Below are 26693 nucleotides of genomic sequence, written 5' to 3' on the forward strand. Positions count from 1 at the left end.
AGCCAAACAGAGCTCGGCACGAACTGGAAAAGTATATAACCAATCCGCCCTGTAGATTCTAGAATTCGAAAAATCGAAAATTCGAAAATTCTAAAATTAGAAAATTTTTAAACTCAAAAATTCGAAGATTCGAAAATTCAAAAATTCGAAAATTCAAATTTCGAAAATTCTGAAATTCGAAAATTTGAAAATACGTAAATTCAGCGATTCGAAAATTTGAAAATTCAGCGATTCGATAATTCGAAAATTCAAAAATTCAGCGATTTGAAAATTTGAAAATTTGAAAATTTGAAAATTTAAAAATTTGAAAATTTAAAAATTTGAAAATTTGAAAATTTGAAAATCACGCAATTCTAGAAATTTTTATGCGTGACTTACAAATTGCACGAACATGTAAGACTGCTCTTTTGTATGGTTTCCATTGTACGATTGAAAAGTACGATTGAAATTGAAAAGATATTATTATATTGAGTCAAGTAGATTCTAGTATTTCGATACAACCACCGCATTCTGGTGCTGATTGAATTTTTTTTCTGTTTCATCGAAGCTACCTACCAATATTGAAGCTCGTATTACTAATTTGAAATGAGTTTTGATTGCAATCTGCTCTCGGTTGTTTCGGTCCCTGATTAACGTGTACTCAGGTAAAACGAAACAGATTACTTTCCGAAATCAATGCCACTGGAATGAGACCCATACAACTTTCAGTTCACCACCCTTCGCATACCATTACGGTGTCTCTAACGCAGTGGTGTGTAATTACTCCACAAAGTTCAAATGATACCTGACAGTTTCTCTACTTTCGGAGTTGAGTCGCCGGAGCCATTAATTTATCTGATTATTGCAAACACAAGTTTCCAAGACGGCTTCTTTTGAGCATTTTACCGGTACGATTCAAGATTGAACCGATTACACGCATTCACCCGAAACAAGGCGCGATTGAGTGGGAGGCGTTGTAAAGATTGAAAAATTTAGAAACGGTTCGTGAACATAATTTGAAATCGTTCATCAGAAAGATGGAAATAAATAAAAACAGAAACAAAATGAATCCAAACTAACATTGTTCTGTACCGTTTCTTATTCAACGTAAATTCTCCGGCAAATACACAATATCTCAATCCTGCGCTGGGAATAATTTCCGCTTCATTTGCCAGCAGCTCTCCCGGCTGGCGTTCTTCTTTTTATGACAAGCCAACAGCTTGCCCCAGCGGCATGCGATGTAGGAAAAAGCGCAAGGCATTACTTAATTATTTGCTCAAGGTTTCCCCGGAAATTTTTCTCCGCTCTGTTTTCGGGGAATAAAGTGAGCTGAAATGAAATGCAAAATAAAATATGGTACCCGGGTAGTCGGGAGTCACGGAGAAAACAGTGTCGCAGTCTCCGTACCGAGTGAAATGTTTATAATTCAGTCAATCGTAAAGTAAACATTGACTCGAAATTATATGGTAAACTAGCGAGCGTTCTGTCCTGACGTGTTTTCGCGATGTCAAGGCTACAGTGTGGCAAATTATGCATACATCTCAGAGGACCAAACAGCTGCTGTGATGGGATGAACATTTCTGCAGTGGTGTGTCACGGAAATGTACCATTAAGGTGCATCTCGTCCCTAGAATGCGCCCTCGAGTAATAAAGAAATGGCCAAAGCAAAAAAAAATTAAATATAAAATGGTTCGCCAGGTGAAGTTTATTTATGAGATACAAGTGTTCCTCCTCTTCCATCCAGATGTTTTTTTTTCATCCAACGGGACAGTGCATTCCTGGCAATGAAGCGAGCAAAAACCGCATACCATTTGAAAATACTGCAGATTATAGCTTAATTAAATTCCACTGGAAAGTTCGCAACTCGCGTAGACGCCTTTCTCGGCACACCTCAGCTGCCTGGTATTCACACGAGCATTAGCGGCGCGTGCTAATTTTCACTTTTCATTCGCAGCACATCTGGGTCCTAAGTAGCCTCTTAGGACACTCGTTAAAGGCTTATCTTCGGGCACGAGGAATCTTACGAGTGGCGATAATCGTAAACAGACCTGCACTAGCTAGCCGTCCTAAAAGTGGCGAAATGGTCACAAGGAACGGCCAAAAAACGGATGTCGGCCGTTTCGCTGCTCCCCACGTGTACGACATTAAAAAATCTTCGAAACGGTGGCAGCTATATGTGGGAACTAGGGATTGTTAACCGGTTTTACCGTTACCGGTTTTACCGGTAATACCGGGAAATTTTTAACTACCGAATTACCGGTAATTTTACAATCCATAACCGGTAATTTCGGTAATTTTAATTTTTACATCATAAATAATATTCGCCATTATGCCGCTTTGAAATATTACTGTAGAATCGTCGGATTGCAATTTATGCTAGAACAGCTATCTGCATTCTGCTCGTGGTCGTGGCACAATTGATGATGACTTTGGCGTCTTTTATCAAACTTCACGGACTGCATTGAACAAGCAGGCATTTTAAATCGTTCGTGATTTGATTAAATTTGATGATTATGGTATTGGATCAGTAGCTGGATAGCAGGGAGGAAAAAACCCACTGAAGATGCAGAATCTGTTGAGCATCAAGGAAAAACTTGACGATTGCAGCAATCAAAGGTATCAACGTCCAGCCCAAGCACAAAGTCTATAAACGGATTGATGAAAATCCTCGGACATCTTTTCGTACAGAGGGCATCAGAGGCAAATACATGGCAATGATATTCGATGCTCTTCGTACTGTACGCCCAACATTCTTGGACTCTGAACGTCCGTTTTCCTCTTCTGGAAATTTCGGTAGAGGGATATCAGGGTAAACCCGACACCTCCTGATTTTTCCAATTAAAAGACATTTTTGGCAAATTTTCCGATTTCCCTGTACACTCTTGTCATTTCTACATTTTTTTTCTGTCATTTTCTAGCTGCGGAAGTCGCTTTACTGTCAAAACAAACAACACAACAGGACCGGTCAGCAAACAGGAGTTAGTCCGTGTAAAATTTCGCTAGTCGGAAAATTTTGGAAAATTCGATACTTCTGTGAGCTTAATTCATCTTAGATCATTGTTCAGTGTATTTTATGAGACGGTAGGGGGTTTTGTTGATTATCGATGATGGCTAACGTTGTTTTGAAATTTCGAGCCCATTCGGGGTAACACCGACACCTTCAGTCAGGGTAAAAGCGACACCTGGTTTGTGTTCCACTGACAGGAAAAATGCGTCCTTGCTTTTTGTAGATTTTTCTTTATCCCCTTTATTTTAGGCTCATTAACATTTTAGCTGTAACAGAGCCGAATTTTAATCGTGTACATGTCACATGTTCATCATATCTATAATGAGCACATTACACAGTTGCCATTTTTTCGGCGTTTAGAGTATTCACTTCTATATCATTTCATTAGGTACACATTTACACAGTAGCCATTTAGGCGTAAGAGTTTTCTATGTGTTCTTTCATTATCCAGTTAGACCGGACAGCGGAGACAATTGATTGTTCATTGCTGAGTTATTTATAGAACAGCAGCCCGATGTGTCTTGCGGAGCAGAGCAGTTGTATGGATGAATCGATCTTTTTTCGACCGTGGATCGATCTCCATCGCTGATGATTGTTGCGTGGACGTAGTTATTCTGTAACAACACAAAGATGGTCAATGAGGGCCCTGACTATTGAACTGACGACCGATCGTTTTTTTTTTGTAGATGTCTTGTGTTTATATTTGGAAGACAAAACGACAGAACTGGATTGATAAAACAGCCAAGACCAACGTTGAACAGGGCTTGTCATCAAAAAAGCATGGAAGAGCTTCAACGCTCATCGGCACAACCCCCGTGATTGCTCACCCAAGCTGGAATCAAAACTCACGTGTTTACTCCGGATCAGGAGTACGAATTAGTCCATCACCTGCTTATTGTAACAAGTTTACATTCGTTTCTCTAATGGTTAAGGTTTTTTGTGTTCTATCAAAACTCGAGTTCTATTCTTCTACTCAAAACTGTACTGTAGAATAGTTCATGAATAGTTGAAGAGAGGTTCTGTAACGATTTGAAGTCGGAGGAACATGGGATGTCTTGGAAATATGTGAAAATCCTTAGGGTGTCGGTTTTACCCTGATTTCCCCTTATGAGATCCGATTTAGATTAGAAGATGACAAAATTAACATTATTTGTGTCCCTTAGTATTAATTCAAACAACAAACTAAGTTGCAAAATCCTGCAAAATGTTTTCTTGTAAACTGATCATAATCAATAAAAGCCGTTTCTTCAAGAAAATGGTTTTGTTTCAAAGTATGTTTTACCGATAATTTACCGGTTTTACCGGTAATGAAATGTTTATTACCGAATAATCGGTTTTTGAAATTTTGGCACGGTAATGCAATCCCTAGTGGGAACCGTCTTAATCACGTACGGTTTTCCCCCTACACTCATATCTATTTCAATGCTTTTCTTTGAGTCATGAAACAGCGCCTTCGGTAGATCAACCACCCTCTGCCTCGCATACGCAAACGGTGGACGGAAGGACTTTCTTTCACGAACTCTTCCGTGGGTACGAGGATGGCTCGTTGAGTTATGAGATGGGATCCCCAAAGTGCAATTGCTTTGGTGGACCTTTTTCTCCTTCCGTTGTCATGTCGCTGCTCTGAATGACAGCTGTTTTGAGTGAAAGCGAGAAATTTGACTCGCGTCGTCGGTCATAAATCTTCTTATGGGCGCGTGTCGGCGCCTTTCGAAGTGGTGAAAATGTGCGTTACGAGCGGTCGCGGGTTCTCCCAGAGATCTGCCTCACCACTAGCTTCGAAAGGGTCGCTTTTTATCACGCGGTTTCCTTGTTACATGAAATGGGTTTCTGCGTACGATGCTGCTGAGCGTAAAAATATGGATGTATATTTTACGGCTATCGGCATTGCGAATGTCGCGCGGTTCTAAATTTGTTGTCATGTAACAAGTTAGGAGTTTTTGCTCTAGAAAAAAAGTATACACACTCAAACATTGATTCCAGATATGATGATTACCGCTCGATCAAATGGATTGAACCAATTTCAGTCCTCTGGCCAGTCCCTATCGATGTTTGTGACTTAGCCTTGACTTGATGGCATGAAAATCCTCTTCTGGGTTCGCCAGAGCTGGCTTTTGGACGATTGCTTCCATCAGACAGTCCTATTATTGATAACACAGGTTCGCAGCGCATGGTGGATAATTCTCTGTTAATCTCACCGTTTTTCCATTTAAGTTGTCGTAAGAGAACTACTTCTCATCTCCCGTCCCCTAATCAGCTTCGGAAATTAGGTGATTTTGTTGAGATTCAGTTGATGTTAGGCACCCATAGGTCGAGTATCATTTTTGTTTTTTTTTGCGCTGTGACGCCCTCGATTAAATCCATTACCGACATTTCCAACAACTGGGCGACCGAAGCGTTTTTGATACCTAAATTACCGGAACCGAAACGATGAAATCTAAATTATGCATGATTGCTTGTTGTAGTAAACAGTATTAAACAACTATGTACACTTTTTGGGAATCGTTTCATAGATGCCAAATATATATCTGGGGAAATAATAAGGAATAGGGAATGTTTGGTTTTCAAATCTCAAGTTTATAAAATTTGGAGGTCACACCTATATCTGTACGTAGTTTCAAACGTTCCAAAACCTTGGTTTTCAAAATCAGGCTGCAGATTCAGCACTTTGTGCTCAAAATTTCAAACTTCCAACTTCGAATCATAGATTTTATAATACTAACTGTTGATCCCTTGTTCCGAAAGTGGTTAAGAATAAAAGTCATTGTTGTGATTGCATACCGCGAGTCCACGAACGCACATGAGGGATGAGCCGAACCCAGAAATCGACCGGTGAAGTGAGGGCATATCAAAAATACAGATTCTCATCGACACACATACCCATACAACATACATATACATTAGAGTGCCATTAAAAATGGTCATCTCGAATTTTCAAATGGGACTTTCTTAAAAAAAGGTTGATTCCCACGGAAAACCACCCTATGCAAAAGTTCAGCTCAATCGGACTTCATTTACTGGTGTCGCACAGCCGTCAAAGTTTCAGTTTTTTGAAACCCAACAAATCACCCAAGACTTATCACGAGATTCACTGTCATCTCGAAAAAAAATTATTTGTCGACAATCAGCTTTTTGGCACTCGGTCGTTTATCCGTCTGAAAAGTCGATTTTTGACAAACTTTTTTTTCCAAATAACAGTAAATCTCGACGTTTCATGCGACTTTAAGACATTTGCCATCAATGTTTTTGTTTTGAAACCCCCTATTTCATGGCACTTTACCCCTTGAGTGATCGTTTGGTTTTCAATAAACTCAAATTTTGACGTTTGCGATACTAGTAAATGAAGTCCGATTGAGCTAATATTTTGCAAAGGGTATTTTATCGTACCACAGAGCCGACTTTTGACAAAAAAAAATCGAGATGACAGTAGATCTCGACGTGCGTTCACACGTAGAGATTTATCTGGAAAGGTACCATTTTTTTCGATGATTTTGGTAAAGATTCTGTACGGTACATATTGCAGATTTTCGTCATAGAGTACAGATTGATACAAACTTTTTCCGTGGGTGAAATTTCTTATTTTTTGGCAACACAATAAAATACGATTTGAATTTTTTTCGGCGACGAATACATAATACCGATGGTTTGAGCAAAAATACTGATGGTTTGAATACTGAATTTTTATTTGACTTGACGGTCTATCCCTTTTTCATGGATTTGTTGCAGAATTACCGGATTAAATCGTATATCGGCACACCAAACGTCTCAATATTGCAAAATTGCTACATGCCATGTTCCATATAGAATCGTATGAATCACAATCGTCAAATCAAACAAAGTGTGCAAAGTGTGTACCTAAAATCGTATAAAAACAGGTGCTAAAAGATGAATTCGAGCATCGTATTTTTGTTATATGCGGTTTATATACGTACATTTTATGCATTTCATATACATATCATTGTCGAATTGAGTCGCATATCCACACGACAACCATCGCGACAATATCATTATATACGACTTTGTAAATTGGATAATTTCATGCCAACTCGCCTTAGGAGATCTCAGATCGCAGTGAAACTTTGTGGGTGTAAAATCATTGACCATCCAATAAACTTTGTATAGTTGAAATCTCCCTGAAAATCTAGACGACTTTTTGTAAGGTTCTGAATTTGTGTTTTTTACAGACATTTGTAACACAAAAAAATATTTATAATTATTTAGAAAATTAAAATTCTTTTTTATCAAAAACATATTTTTTTATTTTGAAAAACAAATATGAATAGACCATACAAACGTCTGAAGATAACAGTTCAATAGGGAAAGAAATTTACTAACAACAACTTTTTCGTTTCTTTGCAACAGTACTACTAATGTTTTACTCGTAACATTTTTGTGTGGAAATTCTTGTGATTGACATGTACTGCGAACTACTACTTAGAAACTTGTCAATCGTGAGAATTTACACACAAAAATGTTACGAGCGAAATATTAGTTATCCAGGAGTTGCCAAAGCCCATATTTTAAAGTTATCTTTCCCGTCTTCACTGACCCCAAACAAAATCGTAGAAAACATGAAAAAATTGTTAGAAAATTTGATTCCCTATTGAAGTGTTCATATTTGGCTGCATGGATTACTTGTTGTTTACTGCATGAAATATTCATATTTTTTTCCGAATTAAAAAAAGTTTGAGAAAAATGAATTTTAATTTGAAAAAAAAATCAGATGTTTTTTTAATAAAGATTTTATAAATTTCCTACTTTTCCTTTTTCGACCAAGATTTTGTAGTCTTATAGTTTTTGTGAAATTCCCATAAAAAATAAGAAAAAAAATTGTTCCCTTTTCAAAATGTGGCCCAAATTTCTTTCAAGCTTTCTAGTATACGAAGTTGCTTAAATGGCTAATGTTTTACACCCACATTGTTTCACTGCAATGTGAGATGGCAATGGCTAGTCGTGTTGGCATGGATTTCGTCTTATATGTCTTTCAGTAGGGATGAAAAAAAAATCTAGCCTATTATCACGTTTATTTTATTCAGACACAACGTTTCCAACCGTAGCAGAGCCGGATTCAATCGCAGATATATTTTATCGTATCGATACGTATGGTAGATTACATAATATCGCTTTCTCGGCGTAAGAGTAAACAGTTCAACTGGACAGCGAAGATAGTTCATACGAGGCTTTCATTGTTGTGTTATTAATAGCATAAACAGTCCAATGTTTCTTGTCACTAGCAGCAGAGCGTGTGTGGACGAAGGAAGGCCAGAATTCCGACCGTGAATCGATCTCCATCGCTGATGATTATTGCGTGAACGTAGTTATTAGTGACCTTCCTGATGGCAATTTCTTTTGAAATTAAGTGCCAAGAATTTTTTGAGCGCTATATCAAAAGCTAGTGCTAGTGCGTTAGAGCTCATGAGGAGTTTGCTGAATTGAGCTATGCCATTTTTTTTTCTTTTAAACTGTATGACCCAGTTTTTTATCTAATTGCCTTCGTATAAAAATTTGTAAGTGTTTTTTAATATTTGTGAATTCGTTCGAAATAATACAATTCAATTTTTTCCGTACTTCCGTACGTGTCTTCATATGCTTTAGAAGAAATATATAATATCTATGTGTCATTAAAATTGGATAATCATACAGTTAGATCAGATGTCAATATGTTCAATCTTATTTTGATAACATCCTCGAATACAGTAAAATCACCGCAGAATACAGAATACAAAAAAATATATTTTGATGAAAAATAGAGCAATAATTGCGTTTAACAATAAAAAAGGTCAACAATTTTATTTTTCTCTATATCACTCAATGCTATACAAATACAGGGGAACTTCGATAAAACGTCGATATAGTGTACACATTTCCAAAGGGTAAAGGAATTTTTTTTAAATTTTTTTTCTGAAAGAACAATGAATTATTTGTATTGTGATGCTAGAACATGTTTTGTACCTCTAATCAATCCCGCAATACAGCTGGTTTTGTGATTCCGGATTCTAAATGAATCCACTTCAATCTTAATTTAATCAGGGAAACATCATGAGAAAGGCTGGTTTCCTCTTCTAATTGAATTTATTCATTAACTTTACTAAAATAGCAACACAATAATGTACGTTTGTAAGTTCTTTATTATACTTCGATATAACGTACAATTTTGAAAGCGAAATGTGCGTTATATCGAAGTTACCCTGTATTGAAAGACGAAAAATCCCATCTGTTATTAATAGACACACATCTAAATAAAAATAAGAGCAATAATAGGTTTCCAAATTTAAAAAAAAATGAAAAAAGGTCCCACGTTATGCTCTAAAAAATCTAAAAACATTCAATTAAACACATAAACAATAAAAACCAAATACAGATTGTATACAGTCTCTGATTTTTTTCACTGTATACAATCGAGTCAAAATTTTTTTATAGGTTTTCTATGCATGTATTTTTTGTTTTTTGAATATAAAAGAAGAATTTGATTTTTGATTCATCACCTCAAAGTCAGAAAACATTGACTTTAATTTATCCATAATCCACAAATTTATCCAGATTCTCTCAGGAGGTGATAGACGATTATATTTGATGAATAAAATCCTTGTACGTATATGTTCGAATTTCAACAATAACAGAGTTATAGATTTTTTGACGTAGAACTACGTCTTTCAGGAAGGGTGTCAAATCAAAAAACAGGTCACGTTTTTATGAAATAAAGTTAACGTTAATAACTATTTTCACTGTGAACGAATTCTCATGATTTGCATACCAATCGAATCGGAAATTCTCTAAGATTTGTTTGATATGCTATACATTACTATACAAACGGTTCAAATTCATGCCGATTGTGTGCTAACCCTACCCGTATATCGAATGCTTATAACTCGAACATTTCTCAACAGATCGGAAAGATGTTTGCATCAATTGATAATAAATATTTCTACGCGTCTATCACAGTTAATAAAATGTTATTTTTCATGAGATGAACAATTGAATAATTGTAAAATGTCAAGCGTTATCGCCCTAATTGCCAAGTTTTGATTGGCCCGATTTACGGTTTCCCCAACACAGACTTCAAAATCGACGTACCTGTGGAAATTCGCTTTGAAAATACACATGCAAGTTGGGGGTATTTTTGTTCCCACTGAGCTGAATTTCCCTAACACGGACTTCAAAATCAATGTGCGTGGGGGATCTGCTTCGTCATAACATGCAAGTTGGGGGTATTTTTTCTCACTGAACTGTGTTTCCCTAACACGGACTTCGAAATTAATGTGCCTTGGGGAATCCGTTTTGCAAATACATGCAAGTCGCGGGGGTATTTTTTGGTGTTGAGTACTTTTGTACTCGCTTGTCGTTATTCAGACCGGAATATGTTTCCCTAAAACGTACTTTTAAACTGAGATGCCTGGGAAAATGTTCATTTCAGAAACTAGAGATGGATGAACTTTCGCGGTTCGAGAACTACGTAAACATAAGATGTGCAATAATTTTAGAGGGAAATATAAATATAATGAAAAAATATAAATATAATGCATCATATCTAACGTAAAAGGACGTTCATCGAATTTATTTGTAACAAAGAACATAATCTATTACAAAAATTTCGATGCTTTCTCAAATAATATTAAAAAAGTGATTGCATAATGTAATTGCGTAGTTCTACGTCGAAAATATGCGGTCGTGTCCTAGAAGAAGCGAAGAAGTTTTTGGAAATAATTTTAACGTATTCCGGCACGACCGCAACTCATCGTTATCTCAGAAGAAGTCTGGAGGAGGGGTCATCATTGCCATTAATGCAAATTTCACTTCTGAGGAACTTATAACCGAAAAACATAAAGAATTTGAGCATGTATGGGCAAAATTATCTATAGCTGGCGAAGTACACATATTTGCTTCTGTGTATTTCCCACCCGAACATGCAAATAAAAAGTCGTATGAATTATTTTTTTCAGACGGCAAATCGAATTGCAGAAACACTAGAACCAGAAGTGAAATTGCATATCTATGGCGACTTCAATCAAAATAAAGTAGACTTCATTCCCGATAATGATAATGAATGCATTCTACTCCCAGTCGGGGAAAATGAAACCCTACAATATATATTTGACGAAATTGCACATCTCGGTCTTAAACAAATAAATCATGTAAAAAATTTCCAAAAATATTATCTAGACCTATTATTCACTAACATCACCGACGACTTTTGTGTGAATGAGTCCATGTCCTTCTCTTTGGAAAAATGAAAAATTTCACACAGCAATTGAATACTCAATCTTTATACATAATAGACAATTGCCTATCGACTGGGAGTATGAAGAAGTACCGGAATATAACAAGACGAACTTTGAAGCAATCAAATGTAGCCTACAAGCCATAGAATGGCAAACTTTATTAAACAGCGAACGAGATGTCAACTTAACTGTACATATTCTTCACGAAATTCTGAATAACATAATATCAGAATTTGTGCCGAAGAAAAGAAGACGAAGAAATTCAACCAGCAAATATCCTATTTGGTTTAACGTTCAAATAAGAAATCTAAAGAATAAAAAACAAAAAGCACATAAAAAATACAAAATAGACAAAAGTCATCAAAATTTGCTTGTATATCAAAATATTTCCCAAGAATTAAATTTTGCAATTAAAAGTGCACACGAAGAGTACAATAGAAAGGTCGAAACTGAAGTCAAATCATGCCCGAAGAAATTCTTTAATTACGTAAAGTCTAAGCTCAAAAGCAATAACTTCCCATCGCAGATGCATCTCGATGAGGATGTGAGGAATTCTTCGAACGAAATTTGTAATCTCTTTGCAAACTTCTTTCAGGAAGTATATACCACATTTTCCGAAGAAAATCGCGATCGGAACTACTTTTCATTTTTACCGGATTATCCAAATGATATATCGGTGAACTATCTTTCACAACAGGAAATATGCCATGTACTAAAAAAATTAGACGGAACAAAAGGACCAGGACCTGACGGAATAGCACCTATATTCCTAAAGAACCTGGCTGAGGAACTCACCCTTCCCTTACATTGCATTTTCAATATGTCACTACAAACTGGAATATTCCCAGAAAAATGGAAACAATCTTTTTTGGTACCTATCTTTAAATCAGGCGCTAAATCTAACGTACGTAATTTTCGTGGAATTGCCATTATCTCTTGCATTCCTAAACTATTCGAAGCAATAGTCAACGAAAAAGTCTTCCAACAAGTAAAGAATAGAATTACGTGTATGCAACATGGCTTCTTCACAGGCCGTTCAACTGCAACTAATCTGTTGGCTTTTGTGACTTTTATTTTGAATGCAATGGAAAATGGCAAACACGTAGAAGCTCTTTACACTGACTTCAGTAAAGCATTTGACCGCATCGACATTCCATTACTACTCTTCAAATTGCAGAAAATAGGAATGGAACAAAGACTCTAAAACTGGCTCAATTCTTATCTAACAAACCGTGAACAAATTGTTCATTTTCAAAATTCTCTTTCAGATCCAGTAAAAGTCACTTCGGGAGTCCCACAAGGCTCTCATCTTGGTCCTCTTTTTTTCTTTCTGTACGTTAATGACATCTCCTTCGTTCTCAAGCGTATCAATGTACTTGTGTATGCCGACGACATGAAGCTTTTCGCGGAAATTGGAAATGAAAACGACATCGAAGCATTTCGAATCAAAATACATGTATTCCATACTTGGTGTGATAAAAATCTACTAACACTGAATGTGAAAAAGTGCAACTCTATAACATTTAGCAGAAAAAAACATGTACCAAATATTGTAATATGTCTTGGAAATCAAATTGTAGAAAAATGTGAAATAGTTAGAGATCTAGGCGTCGTCCTGGACTGTAAACTCACATTCATAGAACACTACAACTCTGTAATAAATAAGGCGAATAGTGTGTTAAGTTTTGTCAAACGCTTCTCACATAACTTCCAGGATCCATACACAATAAAGCTTTTATATATTACATATGTAAGGCCTATTCTGGAATACTGTAACATCGTTTGGAACCCGTATATGGTCGTACAAGAAGAACGCATTGAGTCAGTCCAGAAACAGTTTCTTCTATTTGCACTTCGTAAACTCAACTGGACCTCATTTCCACTTCCTTCATATGAAGCACGTTGCATGCTCATAAACATCCAAATACTAAAAGAACGCCGTGAATTTGCAATGCTTTCTTTTGTTAATGACCTAATTTCGCAACGAGTACAGTCAGTTGAATTACTAGAAAAACTAAATTTCTATGTACCTGGGCGTCAACTAAGAACGCGAAATTTGTTTCTAACCAAAACATCCAGAACAAATTATGCAAATAACGCCCCTATCAATCGCATGATGCGTATATACAATCAGCACTGCGAAATAATTGACACAACAATGAATAAAAAACAGCTAAAAAGAAACATGTACCGCAAAAATAATATTTAACCTAAGAAAACATTGTAACATTAGTGTATAAGTGTGTAGTCTACATTTGTTTGACGAAAATGAATAAATAAATAAATAAATTGATACAACCCCTTACAATTTTTTTTTATTTCGGACTCTGTTACTACAAACTGGCTCTACATTGAAAAGTACGCAACGGAAGACGATTCTGTTGCTTACATGTAAAAAATGAGAAAATTTAGTACATGATATAATAGTGGACATTTTGGAAGTGAAAATTGTTAGTAATTTTAAATGTGTTATTACTAATTTTATCCTGAAAAGTTACATTAAACCTAATTGTTTCTATCAATGAAATTGAAGCTCTCGAACCGCTCTACAATTTGTTCTCTGAGACCCAATTTCTATACTTGTTATCTTGTCTACAATATCAATATAAGCGATTCCTGGTGAAACTTCTAGCAAAATCTTCAGAAATTATTTCACCCCACTGTACATGTAAAAGCCACTTCAATTTCATCTTAACGTTGAGAGGTTACATTTTTTCTTGAAATAAGTCATATTTGAAATATAAATTTTGTTTTCAAACTGTATATAATTATTAGGCGAAAATGGTCATGTCAAATTTCAAAAGCCGACCATGTACATTTTGTTTATTGGCCCAAAAAAAAATGATCTGTTTAAAGTTTCATCTCAATCGGACATGATTCAGGGGTGCCAAAGCTCTCAAAGTTTTGATTTTTTTATCCTCGAAAATCTTCCAAGGGGGGGAAAATAATTATCGAATTTAAAGAACCGACCATGTACATTTTGTTTATTGGTCCAAAAAAATTACCTGTGGAAAGTTTCAGCTCAATCGGACATGGTTTAGGGGTGCCTAAAAGCGCTTAAAGATTTGATTTTTTGATCCTCGAAAATCTCCCAAAGGGGAAGTAAAGGAGATTTAGAAAATCTTATTTTTTTTCGATGCCAAATGAATTGAAAATGCATGAATTTTTTTGCCGAAAATCGACTTTTTGGGACTTAACCTGAGTGGTCAGAAAATCAAAACCATGAGTGCTTTGAGGCACCCCTAAATCATGACCGATTGAGCCGAAATTTTGCACAGGTCGGTTCTTTTAATCCGATAATTGTTGACGTGGGACTACGTCTAACCGGAGTATATGGGGGGTAAAACGAAAACCTAAACACAGAACATGCAGGAAAAAATGAAAGATTCCGAATGCTTATAACTCAAACATTTCTTACTGGATCGGAAAGATGTTTGCATCAATCGATAGTTAATACTTCTACGCTTCTATCACAATTAATATAATGTTATTTTTCAATAGATAAACAATTGAAAAACTGTAAAATGTTAAGTGTTATCTAAACACCCTAATTGCCTCGTTTTGATTGGCTCGATTTACGGTTTCCCTAACACAGCCATCAAAACCAATCAGTCTTGGAGAAATCGGCATTGCAAATAAATGAAAGTCGGGGATATTTTTGTTCCGACTGAAATGTGTTTCCCTAACACAGACTTCAAATCCATGGAGCGTGGGGAAATAGGCATTGCAATTTCATGCAAGTCGGGGGCATTTTTGTTCCGACTGAAATGCGTTTCCCTTACACAGACTTCAAAACCAAGCAGCGTTGGAAAAATCGGCATTGCAAATACATGAAAGCCAGGGGTATTTTTGTTCCAACTGAAATGTGTTTTCCTAACACAAACTTCTAATCCATGGAGCGTTAGTAAATAGGCATTGCAAATTCATGCAAGTCGGTGGCATTTTTGTTCCGACTGAAATGTGTTTCCCTAACACAGACTTTAAATACATGGAGTGTGTGGAAATAGGCATCGCTATTTCATGCAAGTCGGGGGCATTTTTGTTCCGACTGAAATGTGTTTCCCTAATACAGACTTCAAAACCATGCAGCGTTGGAGAAAGCCGGGGGTATTTTTGTTGCGACTGAAATGTGTTTTCCTAACACAGACTTCTAATCCATGGAGCGTTAGGAAAAAGGCATTGCAAATTCATGCAAGTCGGGGGCATTTTTGTTCCGACTGAAATGTGTTTGCCTTCAAAACCAAAATGTGTGGTGAAATCGGCATTGCAAATAAATGCAAACTGCGAGTATTTTTGTACTCGTTTGCCTTTATGCAAACTAGAATATGTTTCCTTAACACGGTCTCCTAAACTTAGGAACCTGGGAAAATCGTGCAGACACTAGAGGCGAATGAACTTCCAGGTTTAAATCCTCTATAGTATAAAAAGTAGAAGTTGAAGGTCTTGACTCATGCAAGCCGGGGGTATTGCATGTTTTTTTTGGCACTCCGAAAAGTGTTTTTACACGGATTACAAAAGCGGCCACGAATCTTCTGCTCACTGAGTTTCTACGCATACCATTTGATGATTAGGCAAAATGTTGATAACCATTTGCTGCAATAACGCCTATTGATTAAATAATATGCGTTCGACATACATGTCAAAATCGAATCTGAGTGCCTGAAGTTCAACAAATCAAGCAAATTCGCGGTTCGAGAAGTACGTACACTTGAGAAATGCAAACTTCAGAGGGAAACGTAAAATAAAATAATCGTTTGATAATTCTTCCGTTCACATATTTTATCCTGGGCATCATACCAAACGTAAAAGGACTATCAATAAATTTACTTGTAACGATGAACATAATCTATCATAATGCATGAATTGACCTTACACGGCATTATACAATATTTTTACTCAGGAAGCAAATATATTGAATTCAATTGAATTCCGAAATTGTTCATTCAATCAAAAATTTAATCAATACAAACGAATGATTACTAAGCTAAGGTAGTCCCATGTTAACCTTGCGGTTATATCATAGATATCACCCACCCATTTTTTTTCATACCTTCATTGCCTCTCAGGCCAAGTCCCAAAAGGTCGATTTTCGGTAAATTTTTTCGGTAAAAAAAAAAACTTCACTACACATCCTCATCCTGGATCCGTACATGGGAAGCAATATCAGAAAGTACATTGTATTCATTAGAATATTCATCGCCACTTACCTTTCACCAGGAACAAAATCCCGAAGAACATTATTTGCACAACTCATAATAAGCAACACTAGCAGTGAGGACAACACAACAAATACAACAATCATATGAACAGTAACAATTGTCAATTGTCAAAGAATAGGAACAGATGGAAACGAACCCGCTATACAAAATTTTTTAATTGTTTCTAGCGGATATTCCAGACACAACCCAAACAACAATAACGCTATTCAAATTACTATGGGAGTAATCATATAAATAGGGCACGGAATGTTCAGAACAGTGTTCAGTCGCAATTAAACCTTAGATCAGTATAGATCAACCTAGTTTGACTATATTTGATCTAATCTTTTCATCAGTATAATCGGGTAGCATAGCTTTTTTTTTGCAATGAAACACTAGAATTTAGCTTACGCAAATAATTGTGCAAGCTGACTGAATGATATAAAGAAATGTGAAAACTAAATACATGATACTTGCGCTAGTATTGACCTTAAGAGACAAAAAATTATGTTACTATTTCAAACAGCTTCAGCATTATGCATTGTAATATGTTTGGGGTGAGCATTCGGTAACTTTCCTACAAAACAAAGCCATATCAAAGGGAGTGACTTTGGGATAGTCGTCAAGGCAGCTGGTGACATCGCGACCTCTGTCCCGGATTGAATTCCTCCGAATGGAACCATTCAGTTCCTCATTCAAGCGTCGGATCAGTGTCTACTGAGAGAGAGAGAGATTCCATGATAAGCGAACTCTCGTTTTACTGCCCCACTGATAGGAACTTATGAGTTATTCATGGTGACTATATGGTCCAGAAAATAACAAACATAAAGCTGTCCATTCAGGACAGAGAAAACAGAGTCAGAGACCGAGAGTGCACGACACGTACCACAGTTGTTATCCTCCTTCCACACCGAAATTCACCCCCATAAGCCTATATCATATCCATATGAACACAACAGATTCCCGACGGTCTGTTATTTCGGGATGACTACCCCGGCGTGTATCGGGGTAATATCTCATTTAATGCCATAATAAATAAAACCCTTCTTATGACGGGTATCTTTTTTTGTGCCTTCCCCCGATGCAGCAGGACGACAGTGAGCAGAAGATGGCTCTCTCTTGTTCGGGAGGTCTTTTTGTAACCTAACAAAAAAACGCGATGGACGATGAGATCGATCACCTCATTTGCGGAGGAGGATGCTTTGGCCTGACGAGAGCGGAAATTCCTTTTTCGCCTATGGCGAACTTTCCCGCCATCTAAAAATAAATTAGATAGAGGAGCCAAGAGAAAAAAAAACATATTCCTTTGCTTTACTAACCGCTCCACTGGTTTCCCACTTGTCGAGGAGGTTGAGGGCTCGTGCCAGATTGAGACGGTCTCGAGGATATGTGTGTATGTGTGCACGTATGTTTGCTAACAATGCTTCCGTTGAAAATCTTTCTTAGCTTCTTGAAAGTTTTTCATTGGCAGTGAGCGTGAAGATAGCTACCAGTAATCAGAGGGGGGAGAAAGGGGATTATATATATTCACATACACACACACACACACACACACACACACACACACACACACACACACACACACACACACACACACACACACACACACTCGAGCTCGTTTGGATTGAAAAGGGTGAAAACGTTACAGTTCCGTAATCTGTAGGTAAAGTTTCACTTCGTGCGGTTTAGCTGTCGGAGCCAGATTTAAAATTACCAACAAAATCGGAACCCGGTGCTACACACATTTATTGCTAGCAACGAGAGTTTGCATTTCACGAGAAAAGCTTCAAAAACAAACAGCCCCATCCCCATGAATTTGCGGTGGAAAATAATTTCTTTTGAAACATGTGTCTACTATTTCTTTTCACGGTTGACTGACAACGGAAAAATCTCTATATTTTCTGAAGAACCGAATTTCGCAATTGATTTATTCGGTTCCATCTCTCGAAGAGAGCCACATTTGATCTTCTGAGAAGAAACGTTACATTACCCCTCTAATTCTTTGTTTGGAAAAAAGCCCCATCGTAATTGCGGGAAGCCCATCGCTCTTCATCACTGAGGCAATTCATTATTCCTCCTTCTCTAGGCTTCAACCGGTCGCCACTCGGATGCTCCGGGATAATGACAGGGCAAGATGACGTCGTTCCATCGCACCAGAAGCAATAAAATTTGCATAATTTATTCCTTCTTTTGCCCGTCCCAACTGACCATTTCCCCTTTCACATTCTCACATTCGCAAAAAGTGTCGGCCTTGTATTCTAATATTAGTTGGAAAAAGGATTAGTCCAGAGAACTGTGAGAAAACAGCAGGTGTTTGTGTGACTCGAATATGAGAAGTAAATTCTCACAGCCACAACAAACTGTCAATTCGATTTCCCGGCGTCTATTTGTTTTACCAACACTCGAACCTCTGTCCGGAAATCAACGAACCGTTGCTGGAGCTGAAAAGGGAAAACCCCTTTCTCCTCTAAATAATAGATATGGGCTCATCTCTTACAAACCGCATCACTGACGAAACCGACCCATCTTCGATCCGTTCCGGATCGAAGGCTCTCGTCCGGGACCGTCTGAAGTTCGATTGATCAAATTTTCTTGTTGCTTTTCGGAACGAACTTATCAAATTTCTAATTTGCGCAACGTTTCATCTATTTCGTATCTCTTATTGTTCTCTTTTTCTTTCTTTTTCACTTTTCTGCCAAACAGGTCGAGTCGGATGCCCTCACTATATCGCTCCCGAGGTGGTGGCGAGACGAATCTACGGCAAGGCGTGCGATGTCTGGGGTGCCGGCATAATGCTGCATGTCCTGCTGTCCGGTCGGCTTCCCTTCCACGGCTCCGGCAAGCGACTGCAGGAAGCGATTGCGAGGGGCAGAGTGATGGTGAGTGGTTGGTTTGGGGGGCGGAAACGTATTTTCTCGTGTAATTTTCAGCAAGATGACCTGAAACAATGCGATAGAAACTCGAAATAGAGATTTTTTCTCGTTTGCTTTGATTTTTTGTCGGAGTTGAGTTCGTTTTTCTGAATTTTTCAGTTTTCCATTTTACACTTTCCGGGTTTTACATCTCAAATTAACTACAAGAAATCTACACCCAAAATTAATTTTTAGCACATATTTTGGCATCCCGATTTATTACATTGAATGAGCCTAAAAATAACAGAAAACGTGCTACTTTCTCATACTGGTAAAGCATTTCTATAATATGTATGCTATAGCGATATAAGAATAATATGACCGGGCGAAACAAGAGACACATTGCAAATAAGCACGTATTTGAGCTTTTCGCATACTTTGACACATACACGGCATATACCGAGGAGGATATAGATTCACGTTTATGCTCTCCTTTTTACTCTTACAAACCATTTTCCAACCTAATTTTATAATGAAGTATAATATTAACACTCATTTATACAAAAGTGCAAGTCGAAGGAAATTTCTTTGACGAAAAATCCCCCTACCAGACGGGAATCGAATTCGAACCCCCGGCATGTTAATCCACTCGGTCACGGGAGCACTGCTCCCACACATACAGACATTTTTAAGCTTTTGATAAAGGTGCCTTCATTTGTTCATTTCGCCCTTCAGCATACGAAGAAAGCATTTTTTTCTGCCGAAAATGAAATATTTTCTGCCAACGCTAGTTTATGTATTAATGAGTATTAATGAGAGTTTTCAATTGTCTGTCGAAAATTCTGTCGATAAATTTGGACATCTTGCGATCAATCGTAACAATTACTCTGACTCAACTCGCTTCATATTCAGAAATTTCGGGAGCTTGATTTCATTAATTGTGGAACATTTCAATTGATTTAGTTTTCTTGTTATAAAACTAGGTTCATTCAGCGTTTAGAATCTTAGGCCAAAGTTTCTATGTTTCTGAATGAATACTTCTTCTTCTTCTTCTGTAAAATTTTGTTTACACTAAACCCTTCCTTCAATACTTCTTCTCCTTTTTCTTCTTCTTCTTCTTTTTATTAATTCACCGTCTTAAATCTCTGTCAGCTCTGTTGCTCAATGGATGCCTAGGGTTTTTTTGGTTTACATATTTTTATCTTCTCGGAGAAAAATAGGTTTTCAAGTTTTTCCTTTGGGTACTTTATCTGCTTCTCAAATTTATTATGTTTTGTTACTTTTTCAGTTTGATTTAGTTTTCAGTTGTTTCTTATTTCATTTGAATTTTTAATGTTAATGTTGGCTATTTCATTTAAATATTAACTTATTATTTACTTTTTCCTTATCATTTCGAGATTAGGTACATCATTTAGATATTTTTCGTTGTCGTAACAATAATGAAGGTTACATTGAGTGGATTTTTTTAATGATTTGCATTTGTAATTCGCTGTATTAAATTTTACACAATTTTAAAAATTTCCCTTTTTTATATTTTAGTAGAGCGTCATTTTTCTCATTGAGTTTGTTATTGCGTAATATACGGTTATACAACGTTTATCCGGGTACCATTTACATGAAACACATTCACCCGAATGTAACAATTACCTGAATGAAAATTTTAGAAAATCAATTTTTACGTTTCTCGAATCTCTTTTAAAAATACAGATTGATTCAACGTAAAAGAGTAACAAACATGCAAAAATAAATTGAAACTTGTAAGGATGAACCTAACAAAATAGGGGGTTGTGCCCACGGTATGTTGCAATATGTTTCCTTATTTCAATGTATGCATTGCACTGGGTATTCATCGCGAACTCTATCGAGGCGGCCTGTTTGGCGAATGACACCCACTCGTTCACAGACGATTATATGTATGTTCCACCAGCACCAGTATTCTAAATTTCTCTACCATTTCATACTACCTTTGGTAACGCATAGAACCAACAATAACGCGCGCGTGTGGAAAAAAAAAATACAGGAGCACTGTTCATCAGACAACATAAAAATCGGTGCATTCACCGAACAAGTTAACAGCGGAAACTATTTTGGTAAATAGTGTTGAAAAGAACTGGTCAATTAATTATTTCTGCTTGAGATAATGGTGGAATGAAACACGTCGTGACGGGAGCGAAGCAGATGATGATAATGTTTTGAGTAATAATAGGCTTGTAACTTTCTCAGTGTACTTTCTTTGTATGATTTGGAGCATTTGTATGATTCGTATGATAATATTAAACAAGAGTGGAAATTCTGATTCTCTGTGGTCTAAAATCTCTGAATTATTGAGTTAGAACAGTTCAACAGATTACTCTGGAGAGACGAGAGGATAGTGAGAAGGGAACATAATGAGAATGGGAAGTGAGACTGGGAGATAGTGAGATGGTAAGATAGTTAGACAGAGAAATAATTATACGGGAATGAGGTGAGGCGGGAAGATAGTGAAACGGGAGAATAGTAAGACGGGAAAGTATCGAGACGATAGAATAGCGAGACGGGAGAATAATGAGAAGGGAGAGTAAATAGACGGGAGAACAGTTAGATGGGAAAATAGTTAGACGGGAGTGAGATGGGAGAAATGGGATCATAGTGGGATGGGAGAATAGTAAGATGGGAGAAAAATGCGACGGAGAAACGGGAGAACAGAGATACGAGAGAATAGTGAGACGAGGAAACAGTGAGACCGGAGAATAGTGACACAGAAAGATAGTGAAACGGGAAGATGTAGAGATGGTAAAGGCTGATTTAGACGATGCCAGTCAGCTCTCTAGTTGAAGTATCCAGTGAATAGAGAACAGACACTCTGTTCAAGTTAGAGGCCAATTACTTGTTCGATACTGGTACAAGTAACTTGAACAGAGTGTCTGTTCTCTGTTCACTGGATACTTCAACTAGAGCGCTGACTGGCATCGTCTAAATCAGCCTTAAGATAGTGATACGGGAAAATAATGAGACGAGAGAATAGTGAGATGGGAGAGCAGTGAGACGAGAGAATAGCGATATGGGAAAACAGTGAGACGGGAAGATAGTGAGACGAGAAGTTAGTGAGACGGGAAGATAGTGAGACGGACAGATAGTGAAACGGACAGACAGTAAGACGGTAATATGGAGGGACGGTAAGATAGTGAGACGGGAAGAGTAAGTGAATGAGTGAGGTAAACAATTTAATTGGCTAATTTTACATGATCGCCTGGCGGCACTATTTTTAAAATTTTAACGATTCCATCTCTTGCGTTTTCCTACTCTACTTACTTTTTGGCTCGTCTCCTCTCCCCGATGATGTTCAGAGCAGAATCAATTTTGTCTCGCTGGTGTCGAAAATATGATTGAGTTAAATAAGCGCGAGCGAAAACAACGTATTACTCCATTAGTGTCCATCAGACTGTGCTGCTATCTAAAAATAACTGGCAAAAATCAATTCTATTCGCGTTTGTATGTCGCAAAAAATTGAATTCCGTGTGTCAAGCTGTAGAACCTGACTGTGCACATTCGTGATTATATTTGATTTCAATTTACAGATTTGTTCATATATTTCGCCAATTTTCTCTAACTAACGTCGTTGTGATACAGCGCAATCGTTTCATAAAGTTTGTAGTTTTCGCTGTCGTGTGTTTTTTTCTTCCATGAATTTAATAGGTTTTTCTTTATCTTTCATAATAAATTTTTATTATATATTTCAAATATTTTTTTTCTCCCTATTCATTCATTCTATTAAAAAAAAACTGTATTTTAAATTTCCAATTTTCTCTCATTTGAGTATCTATTCGTTAGTTTTTTTATTTTGTCAGTTAGTAAACTTACGTCGTTTTTTTGTATGCCAGATGGCTGCTTATCTATTCTGAGTTACGTTCTCTATTTCAGTTTGTTTGCTCATTTAACAATGACATCCAAGAAGTTATCTGCGATGATTCAATGTGTTCAAAAGATTTTCTTCTTTTGTTTCGTTTTCTATTTTTAGGCGGTGTTATTTAGCTTCACCCGTTTTATGTACGTTTATAGCTTTGTAGCTTTGTAACTTTGTAACCTTGTCTGTAGCGTTTTCCCACATTAATACAAAATAGGAGCCCCTTCCTGTTGACCGATTGATATGAAATTTTGAACACAGCTTTATCTTTGCAGTTATTATAAATCTGTGTATTCCATGACCTGGAAAATCCAAGATGGCGGCCGCTACAAAATGGCGGAATACATATTTTCTCAAAACCTCATCAATATGGGGTTTTCCAAAACCTCATCAATATGGGTATCAAATGAAAAGGCTTGACTAGTAGAATACAGTTGCTTATGAAAATTGTAAATCCAAAATGGCCGCCACAACAAAATGGCGTCATATATATATATATATTTTTTTCAAAACTCCATCAATGTGGGTATCAAATGAAAGGGCTTGACTAGTAAAACACAGTTATTTATGAAAAATGCAAATCCAAGATGGCTTCCACTTCAAAATGACGGACCACATATTTTCTCAAAACCCTATTATTATGGGTATCAAATGAAAGGGTTTGACTAGTAGAACACGGTTATTTATGAATAATGCAAATATAAGATGGCTTCCACTACAAAATGGCGGAATACATATTTTCTCAAAACCTCATTAATATGGGTATCAAATAAGAGGGCTTCAATAGATGTAGACAGTAGATTATGAAAAATCCAAATCCAAGATGGCCGTAATCAAAAAATAGCAAATTACTTTATTAAATGGTTTATTTATCTTGAACTGTTTGTATGTATTTTTGTATGTCTGTAGGGTTGTCCCACATTAAAAAAAATTTGACCAATAGGAACCGAATTCATAGAACACCTTTATCTCTGCTGTCATTTTAAAACTGCTTATCCAGTTATCTTGAAAAATACAATTTGGCCGCCGCTACAAAATAGCTGATTTCATATTATCTCGAAAAAAGTTGATTGAGATATGTGTATCAAACGAAGGAACTTGACTTGAAGAACACACTATGTATTTTTCGCAATTCACTCTATATTGGTATCAAATGAGATGAGTTGACTAATATATTTATATTTTAGTCTTATCAATGCCCTAGACTAATGAAGAAGAGGTGTGATATCTGCTAACTGCTAATTGCCTAATTATTTTCTAGTTTTTAGTGCATTATTATGTTTAATCACAATCAAACCGTTCAACTTAAAAACTTTTTTAACTCATTTTTTAATTTTATATTTCCTAGAATTGCTTCTCTTGTTTTATTCTTGATTTATGGTTTTTGTTCATGATAATATGTTTCGATGTGGCTCCCGTGGAGGTATGGTTAGCGTTCTGCTTGTGATTCTCCCTCGTTCAGGCGTATTCTCGAACTTGTCTCTCACATAATACAGCCAAGACGTGTTTTTTGCAAAGAAATCGCTACCAAATAGTTACATTTCTGGTACCCAGAAACCCTCACATGCCAAATTTGGCATGTGAGGGTTTCTGAAAACGCTGTAGAAATTCGCCCAGTAGACCGATCCTTTTGAAAATTTAAGACAGTAAAATAAAAACTATTAAACAATTTTTGGCATTTTCTTTTTATTCATACTTCGAGCCCAAGCCCGTATGCTCGCACCTTCCTCTTTACCCCGTCCATAAGGTTCTGTACAACGTCAGGTTGTAGTTTTTTTTGAACAGGAATCCATTTTCTCTTGAAGTCCGCCTCCGATTTGACAACTTTTGGGTTCTTCCGGAGGGCCTGCTTCATAATCGCCCAATATTTCTCTATTGGGCGAAGCTCCGGCGCGTTGGGCGGGTTCATTTCGTTTGGCACGAAGGTGACCCCGTTGGCTTCGTACCACTCCAACACGTCCTTTGAATAGTGGCACGAAGCGAGATCCGGCCAGAAGATCGGGTCGGGTCCTCTTGCTGCTTCAATAGTGGTAGTAAGCGCTTCTGTAGGCACTCCTTAAGGTAAACCTGCCCGTTTACCGTGCCGGTCATCACGAAGGGGGCGCTCCGCTTTCCGCAAGAGCAGATAGCTTGCCACACCGTGTACTTTTTGGCAAACTTGGATAGTTTCTGCTTGCGAATCTCCTCCGGAACGCTGAATTTGTCCTTTGCGGAGAAGAACAACTAGCCCGGCAGCTGACGAAAGTCCGCTTTGACGTAGGTTTCGTCGTCCATTACCAGGCAATGTGGCTTCGCCAGCATTTCGGTGTACAGCTTCCGGGCTCGCGTCTTCCCCACCATGTTTTGCCTTTCGTCGCGGTTAGGAGCCTTCTGAACCTTGTATGTACGCAGGCCCTCCCGCTGCTTGGTCCGCTGGACGAATGAACTTGACAAATTCAGCTTATTGGCGACATCCCGGACCGAACTTCTCGGATCACGTCTAAACTGCTTAACTACGCGCTTGTGATCTTTTTCACTGCCGGAGCATCCATTTTTGCCGTTCTTCACCTTCCGGTCGATGGTTAGGTTCTCGAAGTATCGTTTTAGTACTCTGCTGACCGTGGATTGGACGATTCCCAGCATCTTACCGATGTCCCGATGTGACAACTCCGGATTCTCGAAATGAGTGCACAGGATTAATTCACGACGCTCTTTTTCGTTCGACGACATTTTTCCAAATTTACGAAAAATTGACAGTGAAGCATGGCCAACGTGATCTATACACTCTTATCTGATTATAAACGAAAGCTGAAGATATAATTCCTAAAAATTAAATTTCTACAGCGTTTTTTCCGTGATGCAATTTGATGTGACCCACCCTTTAGAGGTGTGTTTCATCCGTATGGTAACCCCCCTTAGAGAGAGGGGAGGAATGTCGAATCATCATAGAAACATCTCTTGTCCCCTAAACATCGACTTGCGACTTGCCAAATTTGGTTCCATTCGTTTGAATAGTTCTTCAGTTATGCAGAAATGTGTGTATCATTTGTATGGCCCCTTGAATATTTAATTGATTTCATTGATTTTGTTCTTCAATTTGCGAACTTGCGTCGTTTCTGTAGGCTAGATAGTTTATTATTTTTATTTCACTTCAACGAGTTTAATATATTGGGTTTCTCTACAATCTTTTCCATTTTTTATGTACTATGTAATTTTCTTTTCTTTTGCTCTATGTTGTTGTTTATTGAATTTTACTATGTTTTACAATTAACATACACATATCATTGTTTGTTAAGAGGTTTCATTTAAATTTTTTCATTAGTTTTATTAGATATATGTATTCTGTATTCTTTATTAGGTATATTAGGTTCATGATGTTTTTAGGTTGTTTTTATGATGTTTTTATGTCGTTTTTTCACCGTCTAGATTGGTTTTGATGTTTTTTTTTCTATTTTAATTGGATTTTTGATTTCTCGTTTTCTGCTTTATTTTCGATCCTATTTATTGGTTCAAATAGTCTCTCACTTATTCGATGAATTCTTTCTTATTTTTTATACACTCTTACAACATCTATTA

At 37.1% G+C, this 26693-nt stretch overlaps 1 protein-coding gene across 15 annotated transcripts in view; it reads left to right on the forward strand.

The window, feature by feature from the left end:
* LOC129776923 (peripheral plasma membrane protein CASK) overlaps positions 1–26693 on the forward strand; it is an 858562-nt gene that overhangs the window by 222846 nt on the left and 609023 nt on the right. For all 15 annotated transcript variants that reach the window (XM_055782870.1, XM_055782878.1, XM_055782933.1 and 12 more), the window contains one exon: positions 19107–19282. In XM_055782870.1, the coding sequence (XP_055638845.1) occupies positions 19107–19282 (176 nt within the window). The remainder of the gene's footprint in view (positions 1–19106; positions 19283–26693) is intronic.

The sequence above is a fragment of the Toxorhynchites rutilus genome, chromosome 1, assembly GCF_029784135.1.
Source record: "Toxorhynchites rutilus septentrionalis strain SRP chromosome 1, ASM2978413v1, whole genome shotgun sequence".
NCBI classification, from domain to species: domain Eukaryota; kingdom Metazoa; phylum Arthropoda; class Insecta; order Diptera; family Culicidae; genus Toxorhynchites; species Toxorhynchites rutilus.